Genomic DNA, 25,177 nt, shown 5'->3' on the forward strand with positions numbered 1-25,177 from the left:
TCAGATCAATTTCCTATGTGCTCAAAGTGATTTGGTGGTGATCTAGCTGAGTTTCAGGAATAAGACAAACTTAAAGGCTCCATGCTGCTTTGCAATCTTAACTCCATCGGTTTCTCTAATTCTTTAAGCAATGTTTTATAGTTTTCAGTATAGAAGTTTTGTGCCTCTCATTGGTTAAATTTATTCCTAAGTATTTTATTCTTTTGGATGTTATTGCAAATGGAATTGTCTTAATTTCCTTTTCAGATTTTTCATTGCTAGTATATAAAAATTCAGTTGATTTTTGTGTCATTTTGTAGCCTTCAATTTTGCTGAATTCATTAATTAGCTCTAAAAGGAGTATGTGGGGGAGTATGTATGCATATTTGCATGAATTCTTAATGTTTTCTACATTTATGTAATCTGTGATATAGGCAGTTTTCCTTCTTCCTTTCCAGTTTGGGTGTACTTTATTTCTTTTTTCTTGTCTAATTGCTCTGGAACTGCCAACACTATGTTGAACAGAAGTGGCAAAAACAGGCATTCTTGTCTTGTTCCCAGGATTAGAGGAAAAGCTTTCTATCCTTTCCCATTGGGTATGATGTTAGCTGTAGGTTTTTTATATATAGCCTTTATCATGCTGAGAAGGTTCTCTTCTATTCCTAGTTTATTGAATATTTGTATCATGAAGGGATGTTGGATGTTATCAAGTGCTTTTTCTTTTAACATTTTTATTTGAGAGAGAGACAGAGCATGAATGGGGGAGGGGCAGAGAGAGAGGGAGACACAGAATCGGAAGCAGGCTCCAGGTTCCGAGCTGTCAGCACAGAGCCCCATGCAGGGCTGGAACCCAAAACTGTGAGATCATGACCCGAGCTCAAGTCAGACGCTCAATCGACTGAGCCAACTAGGCGCCTCAAGTGCTTTTTCCACATCAATTGAGATGACCATGTGGCTCTCCCCAACCTTCATTCTATTAATGTAGTGATTGATTTTGTATGCTGACCTACTATTGCCTAAATCCCCCCTTGGCCGTGGTGTATAATCCTTCTTATATGCTGCTGAATTTCATTTGCTAGCATCTGTTGAGGATTTTGGTGTCTATATTTGTAAAGGATAGTGGTCTGTAGTTTTCTTTTCTTGTAGTGTCTTGTCAGACTTTGATATCAGGGTAATGCCAGCCTCAAGGAAGGAATTGAGAAGTATTTTTTCCTCTTCTATTCATTTAATAGGCCTTTCTTTGTTGGGAGACTTTTTTGTTCTGTTTTGCTTTTGGTTTTGGTTTTTTGTTGGGAGATTTTTGATTGTTGATCTAATCTTCTTATTAAAGGTCTTTTCCGATTTTCTATTTCTTCTTGAGCCAGTTTTGGTAGTTTGAGTGTTTCTAGGCATTTGTCCATTTCCTCCAGGATATACAATTTATTTGGTATACAGCTATTCCTAGTATTCTCTTATGCTGTTTTTTTATTGCCGTAGTCAGTAGTAATATCTCCTCTTTCACTTCTGATTTTAGTAGTTTAAGTATTCTTTTTTTACTTTCTTAATCTAACTAAAGGTTTGTCAATTTGTTCATCTTTCCAAAGAAACAGTTTTTGGTTTCATTGATTCTATTGTTTTTGCATTGTCTATTTATTTCTGCTCTAATCCTTATTATTATTACTTTTTCCCTCAAACTCAATTTAACATATCCAGGAATTAATTTTTTCCTTAAATGCCTAAAACATAAAAATAAATAAATACCTCTGTGCCATCAGAGAAAGAATAGCCTATTTGTTAGATTTACTGCTTAATCCACATGAACAGCTCTCATATAACAAATAGAATATTACTATGTCTTTATGAAGATGTTCAAAAAAGGCTTAATTAAGGTCACAGGAGAGAACAGCCCCAGACTGGATGTTAAGGCCATTTGCTTAAGACTTGTGTCAAGCTGAGAGAGACCAATGCCATGAGCCTCTTGAGTATTTACAGGAAAAACTGAAACCAAGCCTCTCATTTTTAGACTATGATGTCATCATGAAACACCTTATAACTGGGTCTGGTTCTGAAGAAGACAAGCATGACAAGAGTCCTCTGATATCCTATGAACGATTCCTCCCCTTGAGGGAAAAGCATGGATCTAAGTGATGCCAGTACGGTAACGTGGATTCCACCACTCTCCCCAGAGATGTGGCTCATAAGTCCCTAGGACTGGCTTTCTAGGGCTGTGCTTGGGAGAGTTGCCTTCTCTCTTGAGGTTCAATTGTATCTCCTGCTTAGCCTTCACACTTCACCTTGTCTGACCCAGATTACCGTCACCGCCCACACACCTCCTCTTCTTCCCTGTGCTTCTCATGCTTCCTAAACCATGATCATTCTGAGTGAGAGACCTTGGTCTAAGGAGCTGGGATCAGAAAGTCACCATCTGGGATTTGCTTTTATTCTCAAGAGGTGACTTCAGCAAGATCAAGAAAGGCACAACAGGACGTTTAACCTAAGGGGCTAATGAGGCTTAATGGGCACTTATACCAATTAGGAGACTTTCTGCGGAGAGTAATGAGACAAAGGGTAGTTTAAGCAGTAAAGATGGGTATTACCTTAGACGCCAGGAAGCCCACGGTAAGCACACTCCTGGGTTACTTGATCAGCTCCACAGTATCGTGAAGGACTCAGGTCCACATTCGGCCGTGTCATCTTGCTGTGTTGGTCTTGTCTGCAAGCTGGCTCCTGTCTGCTTGCAAGATGCCCGCGGCAGGTCCCGTCATCACATCTGGGTGTGACAATGACCAGGGCAGTTGCCTCTTCCTTATGTATACTGTTCTCACTCACTTTAAGAATGAAGTTTTTTTTAAGATTATATTTAAAATTATTGGCATCTCTGTGCTGTCCATCTCTTTCGTCTTTGCGAACCATCAGTCCAATCTATCAAAAACAAAATGTTGGTGTAAAATAAATTTTTTTAAATAAGTTTCATGGAATAGTTGTTGAGTGAGCTGGGGATCTGAGGTGCATAGAGGGAGAAGTGCATAGACTTTTAGAAGGTGAGGATCCACTGGGGCTTAAATCCTGCAGGAACAGAAATTTGGAACCAGAGGAAAAATTTTGAGTCAGGATTTCTTGGCCTGTTTTTTGTTTCTTTGTTTGTATCTCCTTAATTCTAAAAGAATTGTATTCTATAACTTGCCTTGGCTAAGTTTTCTTAATCTTATATTCTAAACTGTCTCATTTAATCAATAAGAAGTACTCCACCATCTTTGAAATACCCATTTTAGGCATTTCATTCACTGAATACCATCTCCTTTCCTTCCAGAATATTGAACTGTGCCAACTGCAATACTCCTTTGAGTCATTAGGATCTCCAATCCACTGATCCTATAAAGTGTTGAGTGTTTATTGCCCCATCACTCGTCTTTTTTAGAACCAAAACAACTTTCTCAGAAACTGCTCAGTAGATGGTCCTTCATATCTCAGTGCCTAGAATTGAATGACATGTTCTTTTTTTTTTTTAAAGAGAGAGAGAGAGAGAGGGCACAAGTGAGTGAGGGGCAGAGAGAAAGAGGGAGAGAGAAAGACAGAATCCTATGAGAGGCAGAGAGAGAGAGGGAGGGAGAGAGAAGCAGGGTTCACCTGAAGTGGGGCATGAGCTCACCCAAAGCATGGCTGGAGATCACCCCCATGAGGGACTCAGACTCACAAACCGTGAGATCATGATCTGAGCTGAAGTCAGATTCAGATACCTAATGACTAAGCCACCCAGGTGCCTGACATGCTCTTTATTTAACCAAAACTGGCAAGAACAATATAGTTACCAGGATTGGTTTAAACCAATCAGGACTCTTCCCTTAAGTGGGGACAGACTGACCTTCCTTGAAGGTGAATACGTACACACATTGATTCCAAGAAAAAAGGCAGAATGAATGTTGAGTGGTTTACTAATAGTAACTATTATAGCGTTATACGCAATATTTATACTTTTAGCCCCAGCTACAAATGACACTTTTTGAGGTCACTGTTCATTTGTAAGGAATGGGGTAGGTGTCAGGAAAAGAAACACAAAGATGGCTCTTTCCACTGAAACATTCCAGAACTGGTTCTACTAAGTACTAGTTAGATGAGATGACTTTAGACAAGGCACCTAACCTTTGTTTTGATTTCCACATCCACAATGTCATGGATAGCTGGGAAGGTAATTGCATTGCATAAATACAAAGCAATATTATTACCACATTTCACCTTCCCATACTGTCTGCTCTATGTCATTTATTCATTCATACTTACACCCTTTTAACAAATAATTGCTGACAGTCTACTTAATGCAAGGCATGAATATCTGAGAATCAATCAAGTTTTCACCATGGCTCTTGCATCTAAGGTATTAACTAATGAATGATTTAGCAGTAACTGCTTTATCTCCTAGAGTACAGAATCAGACAAGGCAGTGCAAGATATAAGACAAAAAAAAAGGCGGGGGAAAGACGGGTGTTGTTTATGGAACCATAATGGTTGCTTCAGTTGGAGCAGTTATCCTGTTTACTAAAGATGCTGCCACCAAGTATGTGAGTTCATAGATGCCTACACTGCTTTCCTAGCTTAGAAACACCTACTGATACACAGTATAGGCAAAGCAACCCAACCCAAGAAATACGGGTTTATGTTACAAGAAAACAGTGACAAAACCTGAAAGATTGGTTCATGCGTGGGCCAGTGAGACAACGTGAAACTTATTAATGTATTAAAGAAGAACTAATAAACTTTTCTCTGAAAGTTCTCTGCTCTTGGGAATAAGGAAATAACGATGGCTTTAAAGTCAGCTAACCAATTATCTTAAAGATCTAATCACTCAAAGAGATCTTCCCATTTTGGAAAGCTAACATTTCGGGGAAAAATAAGATGTTTAAATTATTGCCGTTGTCTATGCTTGTTCTTGAAAAACACAAGGATGGGGCGCCTGGGTGGCGCAGTCAGTTAAGCGTCCGACTTCAGCCAGGTCACGATCTCGCGGTCCGTGAGTTCGAGCCCCGCGTCAGGCTCTGGGCTGATGGCTCGGAGCCTGGAGCCTGTTTCCGATTCTGTGTCTCCCTCTCTCTCTGCCCCTCCCCCGTTCATGCTCTGTCTCTCTCTGTCCCAAAAATAAATAAACGTTGAAAAAAAAAATAAATAAAAAAAAAAGAAAAACACAAGGAATGGGGTGCCTGGGTGGCGCAGTCGGTTAAGCGTCCGACTTCAGCCAGGTCACGATCTCGCGGTCTGTGAGTTCGAGCCCCGCGTCGGGCTCTGGGCTGATGGCTCAGAGCCTGGAGCCTGTTTCCGGTTCTGTGTCTCCCTCTCTCTCTGTCCCAAAAATAAATAAACGTTGAAAAAACATTTAAAAAAAAAAGAAAAACACAAGGAAGAGGAGAAATTTTTACCAGGATTTAGAACACATTATTCATCTTTGTGATGGGATAACAAGACATTTTGGAGGGGACTTCTTTCTCAAGGAAATGATGTCTCTGAACAACAGTACTGGCATGTACAGGAAAATCCTTGTAGACCAGGACCAGAAAGTGAATAGCAAAGCACAAAAAGAATACTGGCAATTTAAACACTTAAAATAGTTCAATGGATTTAGAACCAACATTCGATGGGAAGGAAGAATTCCCAATATCAAAATCTTAAGATGTGTCAAGACACTAGACAGGAACTTTTGTCATTGCAAAATAACTCCCATAGCAAGGTATAATAGAGAATGTAGAATAGAAGGTCACCTCCATTATTGTGCATGGTTCAGTGAAGTTTTCTACTCATCAGTTGAAACACAACGTTGTTAAACAATTCAGCGTAGCTTTCATATGCTGGCGAACAACATAGTGGTCAGCTATCAGTGATGATAGCGTTCCTTTCAAGCCAAGGTAGTTTATCCCTGGAGTCTGGTGGTCTATCGAACCTCCACATTCAAGCAAGGTTGAAGGGACTGCTGTTGAAGCATGGATCGTACCAGCCCCATCCATACATATGGTCCCTTCTTCTTTTGGCTGTTTCTACTGCAATAAAAAACAAATAAGCACTAAATCAATGACCAGGAAAGGAAAAGTGAAACAGCAGGGCAGTATGATACTAGAGTTAAAGCTTTCTTGGCACAGGCACGAAGTTAGTTGCTTACTGTAGTTGTGAGATCACAAAGATCTATGACAAGCTGGCCATTGTCAGTTTACTTGGCTAAAGGAAAAGCGACAATAAGAAACATCTTAATTGTGCTCAGTAAACATTACATACTGATTTGGGGCCAGGAACTATAGCACATCTTTATGTAAACTGCTTCCTTTAATCCTATCAACAACCCTATGATATAGATATTATCCTCAGTTGAGGCAACAGTTTAACTTGCTCCAGATCTCACAGATATTAAGTGATGCAGCTGGAATTTGAAAACCAGAAAGCCTAATTTCAGAAACCACGGTTTAAATTTTTTTTAAGTTTATTTATTTATTTTGAGAGAGGAAGAGACAGCACAAATGGAGGAAGGGCACAGAGAGGGAGAGAATACCAAGCAGGCTCCACACTGTCAGCACGGAGCCTGATGCAGGCTTGAACTCATGAACCCTGAGATCAGGACCTGAGCCATAACCAAGAGTCAGTCACTGAACTGACTGAGCCACCCAGGCGCCCCCAGAAACCATTTTTTTAATCGATATTTTCTATGCTTACACAGACAGTCTACCCTTCCCCCCATAGTATTTACCCTTTTCCTTTCTTTATTGTTTCTGCATCAGAAAGCCATCTTCTTTAGGAACCTTTTTTAAAAGCATTATAGATGTAACTTAAAATACTATATTTGACATCATGCAATCTTAAAAGTGGAATGACTATTTTAGAAATCCTATGAATAATCTGGGAAAAATACCATATTCTTTAATATAATGGATGGATTAGAGAAGCTCTACATTTTTTTAAGTTTATGTATTTATTTTGAGAGAGAAAGAGATTGAGAGAGTGGGGAAGAACAGACAGAAAGGGAGAGAGAGAACCCCAAGCAGGCTCCATGCTGTCAGCGCAGAGCCTGATGTGGGGCTCAAACTCCTGAACCAACTCATGAACTGTGAGATCGTGACCTGAGCTGCAATCAAGAGTCAGATACTTAACCCACTGAGTCATCCAGATGTCCCAGAAAAGTTCTGCTTAAGACAAATTAGAATAATGTAGAACAACAGAATTGAAATTTTTTCTTTTCCACTCTGGGAGACACAACAGGCAACGTCCACTTCTGGATAAAATTGCACTACCGCAAGCAATTCAAGTCCTCTACGCTCTGTTGGATTCCCAGAGCTGACCACCTAACTTTCTGTGTTTCCCATTCCTCTCAGTTGTAAATCCAAGCCATTTCCATATTCTGAAGACCTAAATCCTACTGTCCCATCTCTTTAGTCTTGCGTCCTAAGTCATTGAGGAAACTGAGGCCATCAGCTTGAAATCCATCAATTCCCTCCTGATAGACCAAGAAAATTTATCAACCTGTGCATCCATCCCTCCAATCTTCTCTTGGGAAATAAGGTCTCCTCTTGTTTCAGTCCAAATCAAGTTCTCTGTGCTCTTGGTTCCATGCTCTGTCACCTCTTCAAGGAACCCAAACCATTAATTTTCCATTCAACTTCTTGTGTTATGGTAGATTTGTCAAATACATTGCTATCATGCTCACAACGCCATAGGAGAGAAGGCAACCCATCCATGGTCTTTGCCAAGGGGCAGCCACGTTTTATACCATGCAAACTCCTGGGTACTAGCTGACTGAGTATGGGTGGCAACTATCTCAAAGAGCAGCCAACATACAGACATGAAACGATGAGCAGGGCCTGTTGCCTAAACAATAATAAGAGAATATTATGAGAAATTATATGCCAATAAAATGGGCAATCTGGAAGAAATGGACAAACTCCATACATATACACTACCAAAACTGAAACAGGAAGAAATAGAAAATCTGAACAGACCCATAACCAGTAAAGAAATAGAATTAGTAATCAAAGTCTCCCCAAAAACAAGAGTCCAGGGCCAGATGGATTTCCAGGGGAATTCTACCAAACATTTAAGGAAGAGTTAACACCTATTCTCTTGAAGCTGTTCCAAAACATGGAAATGGAAGGAAAACTTTCAAACTCTTTCTATGAAGCCAGCATTACCTTGATTCCAAAACCAGACAAAGACCCCACTAAAAAGGAGAACTGTAGACCAATTTCCCTGATGAACACAGATGCAAGAATCCTCAATAAGATATTAGCAAACCAGATCCAGCAATACATTAGAAAATTATTCACCACGACCAAGTGGGATTTATACCTGGGATGCAGGGCTGGTACAATATCCACAAAACAATCAATGTGATTCATCATATCAATAAAAGAAAGGACAAGAATCACATGAGTCTCTCAGTAGATGTAGACAAAATACAAAATCCCTTCTTGATAAAAGCCCTCAAGAAAGTAGGGATAGAAGGATCATACCTCGAGATCATAAAAGCCATATAAGAAAGACCTAATGCTAATATCATCCTCAATGGGGAAAAAACTGAGAGCTTTCCCTCTAAGGTCAGGAACAAGACACGGATGTCCACTCTCGCCACTGTTATTCAACATACTATTGGAAGTCTTCGCCTCTGCAATCAGACAACACAAAGAAATAAAAGGCATCCCAATCGGCCAGGAGGAGGTCAAACTTTCACTCTTCACAGATGACATGATACTCTATATGGAAAACCCTAAAGATTCCACCAAAAGACTGCTAGAACTGATTCATGAATTCAGCAAAGTTGCTTGATATAAAATCAATGCACAGAAATCAGTTGCATTCCTATACACCAGCAATGAAGCAACAGAAACAGAAATCAAGGAATCGATCCCATTTACAATGCACCAAAAACCATAAGATACCTAGGAATAAATATAACCAAAGAGGTGAAAAATCTAAACACTGAAAACTATAGAAAGCTTATGAAAGAAATTGAAGAAGACACAAAAAAATGGAAAAAGATTCCATGCTCCTGGATAGGAAGAACAAATATTGTTAAAATGTCGATACCACCCAAAGCAATCTACATATTCAATGCAATCCCTATCAAAGTAACACCAGCATTCTTCAGAGAGCTAGAACAAATAATCCTAAAATTTGTATGGAACCAGAAAAGACCTTGAATAGCCAAAGCAATCTTGAAAAAGAAAACTAAAGCAGGAGACATCACAATCCCAGACTTCAAGCTATACTACAAAGCTGTCATCATCAAGACAGTATGGTACTGGCACAAAAACAGACACTCAGATCAATGGAACAAAATAGAGAACCCAGAAACGGACCCACAAGTGTATGGCCAACTAATTTTTGACAAGGCAGGAAAAATATTCAGTGGAATAAAGACAGTCTCTTCAGCAAGTGGTGCTGGGAAAACTGAACAGTGACAGGCAAAAAATGAACCTGGACCACTTTCTTACACCATACACAAAAATAAACTCAAAGTGGATGAAAGACCTAAATGTAAGACAGGAAACCATCAAAATCCTCGAGGAGAAAGCAGGCAAAACCTCTTTGATCTTGGCCGCAGCAACTTCTTATTCAACACGTCTCCAGAGGCAAGGGAAACCAAGGCAAAAAATGAACTATTGGGACCTCATCAAGATAAAAAGCTTCTGCGCAGAGAAAACAATCAGCAAAACTAAAAGGCAACCGACAGAATGGGAGAAGATATTTGCAAATGACATATCAGATAAAGGGTTAGTATCCAAAATCTATAAAGAACTTATCAAACACCCAAAAAACAAATAATCCAGTGAAGAAATGGGCAAAAGACATGAAGAGACACTTCTCCAAAGAAGACATCCAGATGGCTAACAGATGCATGAAAAGATGCTCAACATCGTTCATCATCTGGGAAATACAAATTCAAACCACAATGAGATACCACACCTGTCAGAATGGCTCACATTAACAACTCAAGCAACAAGAGATGTTGGCGAGGATGCGGAGAGAGAGGATCTCTTTTGCATTGTTGGTGGGAATGCAGGCTGGTGCAGCCACTCTGGAAAACAGTATGGAGGTTCCCCAAAAAACTAAAAATCTAACTACCCTACAACCCAGCAATTGCACTACTAGGCATTTATCCAAGGGATACAGGTGTTCTGTTTCAAAGGGACACATGCACCCCCATGTTTATAGCAGCACTATCAACAATAGCCAAAGTATGGAAAGAGCCCAAATGTCCATCGATGGATGACCAGATAAAGAAAATGTGATATATATATATATATACACATATATACACATATATATATATATACACATATATATATGTATATGTATATATGATGGAGTATTACTCGGCAATCAAAAAGAATGAAATCTTGCCATTCGCAACTACGTAGATGGAACTAGAGGGTATTATGCTAAGCGAAATTAGTCAGAGAAAGACAAAAATCATATGACTTCACTCATATGAGGACTTTAAGAAACAAAACAGATGAACATAAGGGAAGGGAAACAAAAATAATATAAAAACAGGGAGGGGGACAAAACAGAAGAGATTCTTAAATATGGAGAACAAACAGAGGGTTACTGGAGGGGGTGTGGGAGGGGGGATGGGCTAAATGGGTAAGGGGCACTAAGGAATCTCCTCCTGAAATCATTGTTGCACTAGATGCTAACTAACTTGGATGTAAAAAAAAAAAAGAATGCCAAAAAAAAAAAAAAAAGACTTCTCAAAAGCTACTCACTGCTTTAAAAATAAGAAACACATTTTAAGTAAGATGAGAAGATTTTTATTATTAGAAAATTATGAAATGATCTTTGATGCATGTCTTTTGAAAGTCATTCACTTTAATGTTCAAAAGTAAGGTGATACATTGTAATTGTTAGAGAGTTCTGCATCTTAGTGCAGGAATAATAATACATAATATCAGTGAACATTATTAATGATAAAAATACTATTTATAGCACCCTGTTATATGAATTTTAAATGTCATCTCTGATTCGCACAATAATCCCACAATATAGGTTCTAATATTCCTAATTTTCAAATAAGGAAACTAAGGCTCAGAGGACTTGAGTTACTTCCCAAGATCACTCAGTTAATGCTGGGCCGAGCTTGGAGTCTGGATCTAAAGCTTCTATATATATATTCATTGTCCTCTTTATACTATCTCTGGCTTTTTCCTAGCAAAAACCATGAAGGCATTGCTTAATTTCATCATTTGTTACCTTGTCATAACATCAAAATGATGGGAATAGGTTTAACAAATATATAAATCAGCATAACACTAGCAGATGAAGAATGAGAATGAGAAGGAAAATAAAATTGGGGGCGCCTGGGTGGCTCAGACGGGTAAGCCTCTGACCTCAGCTCAGATCATGATCTCACGGTTCATGAGTTCAAGCCCCACGTCAGGATCTGTGCTGACAGCTCAGAGCCTGGAGCCTGCCCCATATTCTGCGTCTTCCTCTCTCTCCTTGCCCCCCGCCCCACCCCCCCCACTCTGTCTCAAAAATAAATAAACATTTAAAATTTTTTTTTTAATTTAAGGAAAAAATCAAGCTGGGGACAAATTTAGTGTAAAAGAATGTGTGCCAGTGGTTCTGTATGTGGTTACATACACATACAGATCTAAAGATCAGTCATGGGAGGCAATCGTTATTAGGCGCATACATTAAGCAAAATATAACAAAATGCATCTGGTGTAAATGCTTGCTGAATGCACTTAAAAGTATTATCAAGCATTTCAGCCTATAAAATGTCAAGGTTAGGGGTGCCTGAATGGCCCAGTCCATTAAGCATCTGACTCCTGATTTTGGCTTAGGTCATGATCTCACCGTTAGTGACACGGAGCCCTGAGCCCAACTCTGCGCTGACAGTGTGGAGCCTGCCTGTGATTCTTTCTTTCTCTCTCTCTCTCTCTCTCTCTCTCTGTCCCTTCCCTGCTCGCATGCACCCCACCCCTTGCTCTCAAAATAAGTAAATGGCCTAACAAAAAAAGAACACTTGTCCATGTGAAGATGACTTCCTGCTACGAATCTCTTAAAATTTGCAGCGTCCCAAGTTAGAATCTATTGGTGATTTTCCACCATTTTCTTCAGTGGCGAACATTCAGAGGCACACCTCTCTGAACCAGAGAGCCACTTACGCAAGGAGAAAAGAGGTAAAGACGGACGCGGGCTTACCAGGGGCAGCGTAGTAGCGTCTTTGAAAGAAAAGCGACCTTACAAAAACAGGATCCAAATTTCCTTCAATTCGCATCACCGTAGGACTTCTTCAATCTTTATTCTTTTCCCAACTAGCGCACGAAATGGTGTTCAAGTGGAGAAACCAAAGTGTGGTTCCGATTTATCATTTCTCCCTTTTTCTTGGAGCAAAGATTCTGAGCAAGAACGTATGAACAAACCCAGCCGCTGACTGGAGTATGTAATTACATGGGCGCAGAGTTTGCTCCACATAGCAGGTTAGCTCACACTTAGTAACGCAGTCAACCTGCTGGGCTGTGACTCAGTGCGCCCAGGAGATGACGGTCGCTGTGTCTCTGCTCTGTAAGCCTCTGGTATCAACGAGCACAATCCCGGGGTGCTGTCCGGCTGAGGTCACCTCCTCTGGCCCAGGTCCCAATACCACCAAAGGCTCGGGAATTAGACTTCCTGCAGGACAGAGCCCCTTTCGGGTCCCCCTTGCGCCTCGCCGTGTGCTATTTTCAGACTGCAACCGGAGAAGAGCCTGGGACTTCGGGAGGCACGCCGGGGCGGGGCCCGGGGAGCTACATTTTTGAACAACCGCCTCAGGTGCCCTGGCCGTGGGTGGTTCAAACACGACGTTTTCAGACACGCAGATGAACGGGGCGGGGCGGGGGCACGAGTCAGCCTCGGGAGACTCGGGCTCAGTCCCGACGCATTCCCGCCGTAGAAATTCAAAGAGCGGGGGCGCCCTCGAGTCAGCCTGGGAGGCGCCTGCTACGCGGAAGCTCGCCCACGCCGGAGGCCAAGCCGACGCCGGCTGCCCCTCAGCCACAGGTCTCCGAAGCTCCGCGAGCGGCCGTCCCGGCGCCACCGGAGCCACAGGCGACCCGAGCCCCTCGGCGCTCCCCGCCCGCGCGCCCGCGCCGCGCGGCGAATCCTGGGGGCGCAGGCCGGAAGCGCCGTCCGGACCCGCCCCCTGCCCGCCGGAGCCGGAAGTTGCGACCCCGGCCCGCACGTCGCCCCTCGCGGGCCGCGCCGCACCATGCTCCGTGGCCCCCCGCGCCTCCTCAAGGTCTCCGTGGCACCGGTCGCGGCCCTGGCTGTGGCGCTGCTCTCGTCGCTCTCGCGCTGCTCCCTCCTGGAGCCGGACGACCCCGCGGCCTCCGCGCTCAGCCCCTACTTCGGCACCAAGACCCGCTACGAGGATGCCAACCCCGGGCTGCTGCCGGACCCCGAGGCGCCGCGGAGGGACCCCGAGCTGCTGGAGGACGCCTGCACGCCGGTGCAGCTGGTCGCCCTCATCCGCCACGGCACCCGCTACCCCACGGCCAAGCAGATCCGCAAACTGCGGCAGCTGCACGGCCTGCTGCAGGCCCGCCCGTCCGGCGACGGCCGCGCTGGCCCCGCCGGCGGCCGCGACCTGGGCGCCGCGCTGGCCGACTGGCCGCTGTGGTACGCGGACTGGATGGACGGGCAGCTGGTGGAGAAGGGGCGGCAGGACATGCGACAGCTGGCGCTGCGCCTGGCCTCCCTCTTCCCGGCCCTGTTCAGCCTCGAGAACTACGGCCGCCTGCATCTGGTCACCAGCTCCAAACACCGCTGCGTGGACAGCGGCGCCGCCTTCCTGCAGGGGCTGTGGGAGCACTACCACCCCGGCTTGCCGCCGCCCGACGTCGCAGGTGACAGCCCGGGCCCGGGGCGGGGCCCCCTGCCTGGGTTCCTCCGCGCTCCGTGTCTTCCCCAGCCGCCGGCTCATCTCACCTCCCCCCGTCTCCGGAGCCCCGGCTCCTCTCCGGGCTCCCCTCACCTCCCTCTGTGCCCCGGAGCCTCCGCCCCTCCCCGGACTCCGCTCACCTCGCCCGCCCCCCACCCAGCACCCCTTCAGGACTTAGAGACCTCCGGCTTCCAGCACACATTCATTTGTCCTTTGATCAGGTGTGGGCGGGACACGGCCGTAGGTGTTGGGGCGTTCGACCAGAAAGGAGACGGAGGGGGGCACTCTTTGATCCACCATTCCCTAATAGAAGTGCGCACCCTCTGAGCACCCACCTTCGCCTTTCCTCCCTCCCTGGCAGCTAGTTCCATAGTTGTGTAGTCGCGCGCACTTGGTAAATACAACCTAGGACTTTTCTTCCTCGGGCTTTGCTTCTGATACTATTGGGTTGTTTTGTTTTGTTTTCCTTTTTACGTGCTTGTTCTTGACCCACATCCTGCTATAAGGAAGCTACTCTCAAACTTTCTTTACTGCTGTGCTTTTGATGAGGCTTTGGGCGATGGTGGGGTGGTCCAGAGCCTACGGCCAAGAAAATTCTTGAAGACGTCTTTGGTGCAAAAAGGTGATTTTATTAAAGCAGGGGACAGGACGCGTGGTCAGGAAGAGCTGCACTGGGGTTGTGAAGAATGGCTGGTTTTATACTCCGGAGATGGGGAGATAAAGTCAAAAGGGAGGCCTCCAGAGGGACTTGGATGCTACAGAGGACTCCAGTCTAGCTAAGGTTGTTTCCTTCTAGCAAGGCATTAGCAGTAGGGGGTTCTGGAGAAATGTTCTACTCTGTATTTGTCTCCAGTATTTGCCCATGGGCTGCAGGTTTATAAAGAAATTTGATGTTACCTACCATTTCCTTCTGCCTTTGTTCCCCACATCACTATGGAGGGGGATGTTGGGGCTCCAGGAAACTGAGTCTACAGGTTTCTGGAGATAATGCTGTCGATAAGATTTTTTCTTGTATTTACTAAGATATTTGTAAACTGGTGGAGACTCCTGTCCCGTATGACTGTGATCTCTATCAGTTAGCCATTTGTTTTCTTTCCTGTCCTTTGTCCTTGGTCACCAGGAGAGCCTGAGGATTATCACACAGATCCCACCTGCAGGGGGCAGAATGGGGGTGGGGTGCTAGCTTGCATTTTGTCCTCAGCCCGCCCCAGGCTCCCTCATCACTTTTTTCTCTGTTTTGTTCTTGTATGTACTGTAGAGTAGCATCCCTTAGCTGTGATTCACGGTTGCGCTCAGTTCTCTCCTAATTTATTCCGTCACTTACTCTTTTGCAAAATAAGAGAGACCGTCTATTCTGCAGGTGAAGAAGCCGGGCCCCAGAATATGCCTTGTTGATTGGCCTTGGTGAGTTTGAGGACTAGAGTCAGGCCAGGAATCAGTGTCTTCTTTTTCTCCCTCCAACCGGTGCCTTTTTCTCCCCCCTCAGAAAATTTTTAATAGTCACAGATACTAATCACATACTCTTAAGGCCAGCTACGGTGTAGGCTATGTGCCAGGCATGCCTAACATTCATTTCACTAAATCCTTACAAAAGCTCTCTGAGGTTGGCAGTATTTTCTCCCCATGTAACAGAAGAGGAAATTGAGACACAGAAACACTAAATAATTAGCCTACTTTCATATGGCTAGGTATGGGCCCGGGAGATGTGATTCAGCACGTGGGCTCCTAGCCATTATGCCCTGCATTCTACCTTCCACTTGTCCCGTGACTTAAGAATGAAGATGAAAAATACAACGTGCTTGTGCCAAAGAGATGAGCACGTGTTCATGTTTTCTTGGCCACTTTTAAGGTCAGAGATGAGGTGAGACATTGTTTAGCTTTAAACCCCAGTGAAAAGTAAATTAGGAGTAGACTGGTTTGCCGTTTCTCAGTAGCATTCTCTGAACGAAGCTCAACCATTTCCAGGAGGTCATTCCTGCGTCCTGTTACTGCTGTGCGGGTAACCGTCGGCTGACTTGTGTTTAGTCACTTGTTGAATTGTGCTTTTTAATGATTAACATGAGTGAAGATGCCCCACAAATCTGTGAGCTGAACGTTAAAAGCAGAACATACTTCAGTGTAGCACAATATATACAGTATATACCAAAAAGGGGCTCCTGGACCTCCTGAGATGAGTTCTTAGAGATTGAACTCTTTGTCTAGCTACATCATTATAATCCATAGACCGTTGTTTTGCCTGTTGTGTACATCCAGGCTTTTGAGAGAAGCCACTGAGTTAGGTTTTGTATTCTTACAGAAACGGGACAATAGCTTTTTTTGTTTGTTTTCTGTTTAAAGAGCAGCCGTAATGAGATAATAGCAAGGATGAAATATATCCAGGTCCACTTGGGAAACCATATTTTGAGTCCACGGAGAAAGATGACAAAGGTCACTTACTTCCAAGTCAAGATGTTTTTGGAACTGTAATCCAATTGGCAGTTAAAGTGGGCAAAATTATCCATTTCAGGATCTTCTGAAAATGGATAGACACACATCCATCCATATATTTTTTTCACACCCACATCCAAAGCAAAATAATAACTTCATTCATTTTCTCATTTTGTAGACAGAAGTAGTATTCTTGGTGTTCTTTTCATGGTAAATTGTTGGAGAAATGAGGACTGAAATGGATGTGTTTTGAATATGACCGAAAAAGCTTAAAGGGTACCCGGTAGTTAACGCATGATTGCAGATGCTTTTACAATACATATTCACTGCCAAATCGGCGAAATATGTAATTCCCAAGACCTAAATAGAAGGTCTTTGGGAACTTTCATTATAAAATAAGCCAAAATTAGAAGCACCGTGAAATGGAAGACCTGAAACTCAGTTCCTGTATTTTGTGCTGTTGTCAGTAGTTTTTGTCCAAAGTGGAATGTTTTGGAAAGTAACAGCATTGGGCACGTTAATCGAGAAAATAAAACACCCTATTTAGATTTTGACTTAGGGTAGAAAAACAGATTTGATCGGTTGAATTCGTCTCTCACTTTGTAATTAAGAATTTTGCTAATTTTCAATTTGCTTTCTCAAGTTTTCTGTGCCTGGCAGAAGTAATACTTAATAGAACACATTTTTGCACTTTTGATGATTTTCATCTCTATTTTTGTTTTCTTTAAGAAAATACTTATTTCAGCTACCTTTTTTCATTGTGTAGTACTGCATGCGGTAACATTTTATTTTGTATTTGATCCTCTGTTTCTTTAGTCTTCTCTACCACAGACTCTCATGAATTACGGTCATTCCACAGTTTGGCCCTTCCTTGGTCAGTGTGCACTTATTTCAGACACGCCAATAAATAAGCAGGTTTTTAGTGTTCTTTTTCACACTTGAAATTTTCAATAATTTGAGATCGTCATTTAGGTCAATGGTATATATAATAAATAAATAATTTTTTTTCTCTCAGATATGGAGTGTGGACCTCCAAGAATTAATGATAAACTAATGAGGTTCTTCGATCACTGTGAGAAGTTTTTAACTGAAGTGGAAAAGAATGCCACGGCACTTTATCATGTAGAAGCCTTCAAAACGGGACCAGAAATGCAGAACATTTTAAAAAAGGTCGCAGCTACTTTGCAAGTGCCAGTCAACAATTTAAATGCAGGTAATGTGCCCCTTATCTTTCATTTGAACTCTGAAATAATTTAAATGTTTCTTGAAGTCTGAAAATGAAAAAATATGGAAGCATAAAGTTATTCCTTTTAAAGGCCCACAATTGATTTTACACTAAGAAGATCATATGTTCTAGGTCAAGAAAATTGTGTGTCCCGTATTCTTCCTTGAACTGTATGTAAATTAATATACAAGAGTCTTGCAATATCCTGGAACTTTTTTATTGAGGGCAGAGGTATATAAAGCTTTAACTGTAAGCATACTTTATAAAACAAAAAGTGTATTTTTGAATTATCTCCCCAAGTGAAATATTATATTAATTTTTCAGCTTTTGAAGCTGTTGAGAAGTATGTCCAGATTAATGTTTCAAGAGGGTATTAGAAAGTGAAAAGCAAAGTGCTGTGGGTATTTTGTTTGAGGCTTTTAAGCCGAGAGATGCTAAAAAAAATGAACAGTTGTGTCTCTCAGTAGGTATTGCAGTGGATGGGCTGACTGGCAATTTGTTATGCAACCTGGGACTCTTGAAAGACACTATTAATACGCTGGGAACGCAGGTAGAAAGCCAGGGCACGTGGTCACCTACCTATAGGAACTTAAGAAAAAGTAATAAGATTTTCCCCTGATTTCTAAGAATTTATAAATCACACTACAGAAGTTGACAAATGTGCATGCAAAGATTGTGGATTTCGTATGTTGTAAATAAGTTTCCAAAAGACTAGAAGTAGGAAATGAAGGAGAAAAAGATTAGAATCATGGAGCCTGAATGCTTTGTAAGCATCAAAATAGCGAAGATGCGAGACTAGCATTTAAAATTGAATTTTTTTCTCTTTCCTTAAAGGTGCTAAACATTGAGATCACCTATAGAGCTTTAAAAATTATTTATTTTAGGGGCACCTGGCTGGCTCAGTCAGTAGGGCATGTGACTGTGGGTCACAGGGTGGTAAGGTCAGACCCCACATTGAATGTGGAGATTGCTTGAAAATAAAATCTTGTTTAAAAAAAAAAATAATAGGGGCGCCTGGGTGGCGCAGTCGGTTAAGCGTCCGACTTCAGCCAGGTCACGATCTCGCGGTCCGTGAGTTCGAGCCCCGCGTTGGGCTCTGGGCTGATGGCTCGGAGCCTGGAGCCTGTTTCCGATTCTGTGTCTCCCTCTCTCTCTGCCCCTCCCCCGTTCATGCTCTGTCTCTCTCTGTCCCAAAAATAAATAAACGTTGAAAAAAAAAATAATAATAATAATATATATATATATATTTTTTTTTTAATGTTGATTTTTGAGAGAGAGACCGAGACAGGGTGCTAGCAGAGGAGCAACAGAGAGAGACAGAGACTCAGAATCCAAAGCAGGCTTCAGGCTCTGAGCCAACGCGGGGCAGGAACTCACAAGGTGTGAGATCATGACCTGAGGTGAAGTCACATCCCTAACCGACTGAGCCACCCAGACGCCCTGCAAATAAAATCTTTAAAAAAATCAATTATTTAATGGGAAGCCATTTAAACGTATAGTCATAAAGGCTAATCTAATGAACGTCAGTATACCCACAACTCAGTTTTATCAAATTTTAACATGCCGCAGTGAGTCGCTTTAAATCATTTGAGGTCCTTTGGTCCCTCTCAGGAGTTCATTCCTCTTCTTTTTTTCCCAGTGGTAACCATTGTTACGAACTGAGCGTTTAAATCATCCCATGCCAGTTATTATATTTAGGTTCCTGTACATAAATGGGATATCGTTTTGCAGGTTTTAAAACTTTCGTGAATGGTATCAAACTATGATAGCACTCTGAAATTCAATTTTAATTCACCTTTTTATTTTTCATTTAATGTGTGTGATTTTAGTCTTACATTTTAAACTTCTGTACGGAATTCCATTATATAACTATAGTAGCGTCTAGCCATTATTCTGTTAGTGGGTGGTAAGACTGAAGATTTTTAAAAAAACGATATTTAAGGGCGCCTGGGTGGCTCAGTCGGTTAAGCAGCCGACCTCGGCTCAGGTCACGAGCTCACAGTTTATGAGTTCGAGCCCCACGTCAGGCTCTGTGCTGACAGCTCAGAGCCTGGAGCCTGCTTCGAATTCTGTGTCTCCCTCTCTCTCTCTGCTCTTCCCCCGCTCATGCTCTGTCTCTCTCTCCTTCAAAAATAAATAAACATTAAAAAAAAAAATTTGTAAAAACAATGGTCTCTGACTGGAAACAGATGTTGTGTTTTACTGATGGAGTAGTTGAGAGCAACTTCTCTCTGGAGGCTCTAAGCGTGGTTGTTGAAATCATGGGTTCTGGAGTTGGGCTGTTTCCATTTGAATCTTGACCCTGTTATACTATCGACTAACTCTCTGGTCTTTGGCAAGTTCCTTAATATCTCTAGGCCATAGTTTTTCCTCTGTAAAATGGGTATAGGAATTGTACCTTTCTTTTAGGATTATCGCAAGGATTCTTTAATTCACATAAAGTGTTAGCACACTGCCTGGCAGAGTAACTTCTCAAAAATATTGTAGCTATTTAAATGCTTTTTCTTTCTTTTTTTTTTTTTTAAACGTAGAGGGATGATGATGTATATAATCATTTTTACCTAGTAGAATATCTGTCTTATGCAGATCTGTCTTGTTCTGAATTTTGTGTTATTTCACAGGCTATATAATTGAATTTCTAGGTCAGTGATAATTAAAAACTTATTTAACCCGTCAGATTTTACTGGTGGAGGGAGCTGGAGCTAATACAGTGCAAATTCTTTTTATAGGAAATCACTTTCCTACTGAGGTTTTTCGTAGTTTGTCACTCTTTTGAATGATGCTACAGTGAACATTCTTACAGTCTGGGTTTTGCCCTGGAGAATTTATCTGTAAGATAAATACTGTAGGTTGGAGTTGTTGGGTTAAGGACAGTGCATATTTTACCTCTTGATGTATATTTCCAAATTGTTCTGTGAAAGTGTAGAAAAATTTATATCAATATATGAGATGCTCACTTTTCCTGTTTTATCCAACAGTGGTTACTATTAGTCATTTTTTAAATTTTTTATTTATTTTGAGAGAGGGAGTAGGGGAGTGGAGGCAGAGAGAGAGGGAGAGAATATATCCCAGGTAGGCTCCATGCTGTCAGCGCAAAGCCAGATGTGGGGCTCGAAATCAGGAACCACGAGATTATGACCTGGGCCAAAACCGAAGAGTCAGACACAACCAACTGAGCCACCTAGGCGCCCCTTTAGTCATTTTGATTTTTGCCAATTTGATTAATGAAAAATTGTATGTAGCTTTAATTTGCATATCTTTGGTTACTTGTGAGGATGAGCCTCTCTTCATATGTGTGTTGGCTGTTTGCATTCCTTCTGGGAATTGCCTCTTCATTACCTTGTCCATTTTCTATTGGATTGTTTTTTGTTTTTCTTATTGGTCATAGGTACCCTTTATGTGTTATGGATATGTCAATTATATGTCCTTTAATTTTGCTTTACAAAGGATAAGTCTTTTCCGTATCGTATGTTGCCAACATTTTCTCTTAATTTGTTGCACACTTTTTAACTGTGTTTATGGTGCCTTTGATTATACACTTTACATCTTTGACGTAGCCTTGTATGTCTTTTTGTTATGGCTGTTCAGTGTTGTATTTTGCCTAGGAATCCTCCTTAACCCAAGATTATTATGTTTTCCTATGTTCTCCTTTGTTTTATTTTAGTTTTTTAATGTTTTATTTTTTTAATTTTTATTTATTTTTGAAAGAGAGAGAGAGAGAGAGTGAGCGTGTGTGAGCACAAGCCAGAGAGGGGCAGAGAGAGAAAGAGACAGAGAGAGAGACAGAACCCCAAGCAGGTTCCACGCTGTCAGCATAGAGCCCGATGTGGGGCTCAATCCCACGAACAATGAGATTGTGGCCTGACCCGAAATCAAGAGTCGGACACTTAACTGATTGAGTCAGCCAGGCGCCCCTAGCTTTTTAACATTTAAATCTCTGATCCATCTGAAATATTTTTGTGGTTCCACAAAACTGACCAAGAGATCAGCGTGGTCATAGTAGATGGGTCAGAGCTGTAACTCCTGAGAGACTTCCTCACATTTCTGTTTTGCAGGTGGGGAGATTGAGACCTGAGAGGTTAGAGTCACTTGCTCAGGACGATTAGTGGCAGAGTTAGGTTCCATAGCCTGTCATCATCGTAAGTGTTTTTTGGTGAGATTTTTCTGTCGACTCCCTTCTAGTGGAAGAATAGATCATTAGGATTGACTTTCACAGTTTCAGAACTGGAACTCTGGGTGTGAATGAGTCCGGCTCTTTCATCAAAGGTCCTTGGCACTTAGGAGTCACTATGGTATGTTAGGTATTAGGAATAGAAACCCTTTTGTTTACATAAGAAAGGTTTTAAGTGACTTCTACGTGTATTCTCAATTAAATACTCTTTTTGTACTATGTGCTGCTTTAGGGAAGTTCTTTAAAATCAAAACTGGTTTCTTGGGAATGCGGAAAGACTCTGAAATTAAAGAATAAAAGTAAAGCGTAGGAGGCAGTCTCTCAGCGGACTTTCTTTCTCTCTCTCTGACACTGAGTGTCACCCATTTTGCCGTGACCGGAGAGCACTGCTCTCATCTGGTACTGGCATAGCCACCTTTCATGGCCCGGGGACTTGTTGCCTTCTTCCTTCTTGTCAAATTCCAGGTGCATCTAAATGTAATCGGCTAGTTAGCAGCGTAAAAATCCAGGTACCTTGCTCGGAAATCTGCCTGACTGAGCAGCCAAGTTTGAAAAACGGATGCTGTTAGCCCCCCCTCTCTCCAGTAGTGTGAGTTCCCTGCTTGTTTCTCTCCTTCTTGACCTTTGTCTCACCTTCCTCCTGACCTGATCCACTTTGCCTTCTGCGTTCTTTTCTCCCTTTTTATATCCTCTCTCTACTCCTTCGTAACAGTTACAGTGTGAATTGTGTAACAAAGAGAACTGTTCAGAACTTACTGCTGATTTTCAAGATGAGGACTGAAAGCTTATAACTTTATGTCCCCTCCTCCAGCCCTCTAAAACGAACAAAAGCAAGTTCTGTTTAACAAGTTCTTGGATTAAACTTCTTGTTGGGTTCGTTAAGCAAATATGCTCTTAACAAACACCTTACTTTTAAAACCTGAAAAAGTTACCGTTTTGTAGAGAGAAAGCATCTTATTTTCATTGGACTGAAATTTGTACCTCCTCGTGGTTTCTTCCTGACAGTTCCTTATGTTAGGGATGGTACACAGTGAGTCGTCTGTGATGGCCAGGAAGAAGCAGAGTCATGTTTTCTCCATGCTCGACGTGCCCGGGTCCTCTGACTGGCTGCCCGTGACATTCTGTAGACATTCAGCCTTTGGAAGATTACAGAAAACAGTAACTCACAAATTTTACCTTTCTTTTTCCCCCCCAGATTTAATTCAGGTAGCTTTTTTTACCTGTTCATTTGACCTGGCAATTAAAGGTGTTAAATCTCCTTGGTGTGATGTTTTTGACATAGATGATGCAAAGGTAAGTATTACTTTTGTAGTTTATTTGCTTTTTTTGCATGATTTTTATCGTTGTTGTTGTTACTTGAAGCAGCTTTTCAAAAAATAAGCAGAGTAGGGAACATGACCTGCCTTTGATTACTTGTAATGTTCCTTGCATAAAGAGATGAATTGTTCAGATACGGCCCACACACTTATAAATAGTTCAGGTTCAGAAAACTTTGGAAAACATTCTTCCATGGTGATGTGATTTCTGGGTCCACCCGGTTAAAAATCTATTTTGCCTGTCATCAGATTTTACTGCTGGAAAGGACTACAGAGCTGTTAAAATCCAAGTTTTCTTTTATAACAGTTTTTGTGACAAATTGAGTTCCATGGCAGTAATTCGTCTACGGTTTCTGTCTGTCTGCTTCCTATTTCCTTCTTTTTCTCTTCATTCATGTTGCCTTTCTGTGGACTTTCAGACTCTAGAAAGAGAAGGGCAGACAGGCCTCTGGTGAATTCTGGTCAATTCTGGAATGTTGGGAGCCAGAGAGGTGGGTAGGAGAGTTCATTGTTTTCACAGCACTGAGAATAGCACCAGCCGGTAGAGTGCTGGTGTCTGTGTAGATCATTCAGGAACGTGGACGTCTGAAACTTTCATCGTCTCCTGCATACACACAAAGCGTTCAGTACTCCACGCAGAAATCCATTATTAGCCTCAAATTTTGAAAAGAAGGGTACTACTTGCCAGATAGAAGCAGGCTCTTAAGCTGAGAGCTAATGTACATTTGAGGGTAAACAAATGCTTTGTTCTGTTACTCAAAGACCAAAGCGACCAGCAGCCAGATGAAGGGTGATGTGATGTGTTAGTGTGCTCACGCGGGAAAGAGCGGGTGAGTGGGAAACAGAGGAGAGGGTCCTGGGTGGGTGGCTGTTCTAGGACACAGCACCAGGGGTAACGGGTGCGTTCCATTTCCTCCCTGTCTGCTCCTCTCCTGTAACTGTTCAAAAACTCATCACTTAGAAACTTCTTGACCACTGGGGTGCTTGGGTGGCTCAGTCAGTTAAGCATCCGGCTCTTGGTTTTGGCTCAGGTCATGGTCTTGCATTTCGTGAGTTTGAGCCCGTGTCAGATTCTGTGCTGACAGTGCAGAGACTGCTTGGGATTCATTCATTCATTCTCTCTCTCCCCGCCCTCCCACCTCTGTTTCCCTCCCCCTCCTCCTCCCCCTTCCCCACTTGCTCTCTCTGTCTCTCTGGAAATGGATAAACTTAAAAACAAGAAATTTTAAAAGAAATTTCTTGACCATAAAATAAATAAATAAATTAATTAATTAATTATGCCCAGTATAGGTATAAACTGAAACTTCTGGTCCCCATTCACCTGTGTCAAGATACCTCCTTTTTCTCCCTACCCAGACTGCTCTAGGGCAAAAAGTCGATTGATGAGTGTTGTCAGAGGGAAATTTACCTTTTGGCAGAACAACTACAGCTACTAGTTACTACAGCTGGTGGACTATTAGGCAGGTGCCCACATGCCTCTGCTGGCCATCCTTCTCCCGTGAGGAGGTACTGTGTCCCCCTGCTCCCTTCCCAGGCCTGGCGGCTTCCGGTTGAGGTGCAGGCTCCCGCAGCTCCAAACCCCGCCCCCCGCCCCTCCCCGCCAGTGGTGCCTATGTGCCTCAGAGCCTAACCGGCCTGGCCTCCACTGACTCATCTTCTCTCCACCTGCTTACCTCCTTCCCTGTCCCTTCCTAAGTCCCTCTTCTCTTAAATATTTGCTCTTGCTTTTTGTGCCTCCGTCTCTTCTGGGAGATGTAGTGTCACATGCTCCAGAAACCCTGGAGGTCATGATCTGGGTAAAGTTACACTTCCTCTTCCTATGCCTTGATTTCCCTATCTGTTAAAGGATGCAACTGTTGGATTACTCAGGAACACCCCTGTAATTCTAAGATTCTGTACTACTTGGCTTTTCCTGTTTTGTTTTGTTTTTTTTAGGGTTATCCTTATATCTGTTTATTGCTTGTGAAGAGTTTTTTTTTTTTTTCTGCAACTTTGATAAATTTGAAGCTGACAGAAGTTGTGAGAATAATACAATAAACATTCACATTCTTCACCTATATTCACTGGTTGTTAACCTTTTTTTTTTTTGCCACATTTCCTTTTCTCCATATATGGGAGTTTCCTGTTGCTGCCATAATGAATTACTGCAGACTTAGTGGTTTTATTTATTTATTTTTTTTTTTTTTAAT

The 25,177-nt window shown here is 42.3% G+C and overlaps 1 protein-coding gene and 1 long non-coding RNA gene across 3 annotated transcripts in view; one reads left to right on the forward strand and one right to left on the reverse strand.

The window, feature by feature from the left end:
- Positions 1-12,773, reverse strand: part of LOC124518686 (uncharacterized) — a 31,598-nt gene extending 18,825 nt beyond the window's left edge. Inside the window, exons 1-3 of the long non-coding RNA XR_006963732.1 lie at positions 12,133-12,773; positions 5,706-5,981; positions 2,556-2,880 (exon numbers count right to left, since the gene is read on the reverse strand). This is a non-coding gene — a long non-coding RNA (uncharacterized LOC124518686). The remainder of the gene's footprint in view (positions 1-2,555; positions 2,881-5,705; positions 5,982-12,132) is intronic.
- Positions 12,774-13,100: 327 nt separating this feature from the next.
- MINPP1 (multiple inositol-polyphosphate phosphatase 1) overlaps positions 13,101-25,177 on the forward strand; it is a 52,752-nt gene continuing 40,675 nt past the window's right edge. Inside the window, exons 1-3 of one of the 2 annotated variants that reach the window (XM_047088707.1) lie at positions 13,101-13,814; positions 17,292-17,489; positions 22,868-22,965. In XM_047088707.1, the coding sequence (XP_046944663.1) occupies positions 13,178-13,814; positions 17,292-17,489; positions 22,868-22,965 (933 nt within the window). In that variant the 5' untranslated portion in view covers positions 13,101-13,177. The remainder of the gene's footprint in view (positions 13,815-17,291; positions 17,490-22,867; positions 22,966-25,177) is intronic. The other variant, XM_047088708.1, reaches the window with a different exon arrangement.

This window comes from Lynx rufus, unplaced genomic scaffold, assembly GCF_022079265.1.
Source record: "Lynx rufus isolate CCGP_SWC_20201006 ecotype Redwood Valley unplaced genomic scaffold, mLynRuf1.p SCAF_25, whole genome shotgun sequence".
Taxonomy (NCBI): Eukaryota; Metazoa; Chordata; class Mammalia; order Carnivora; family Felidae; genus Lynx; species Lynx rufus.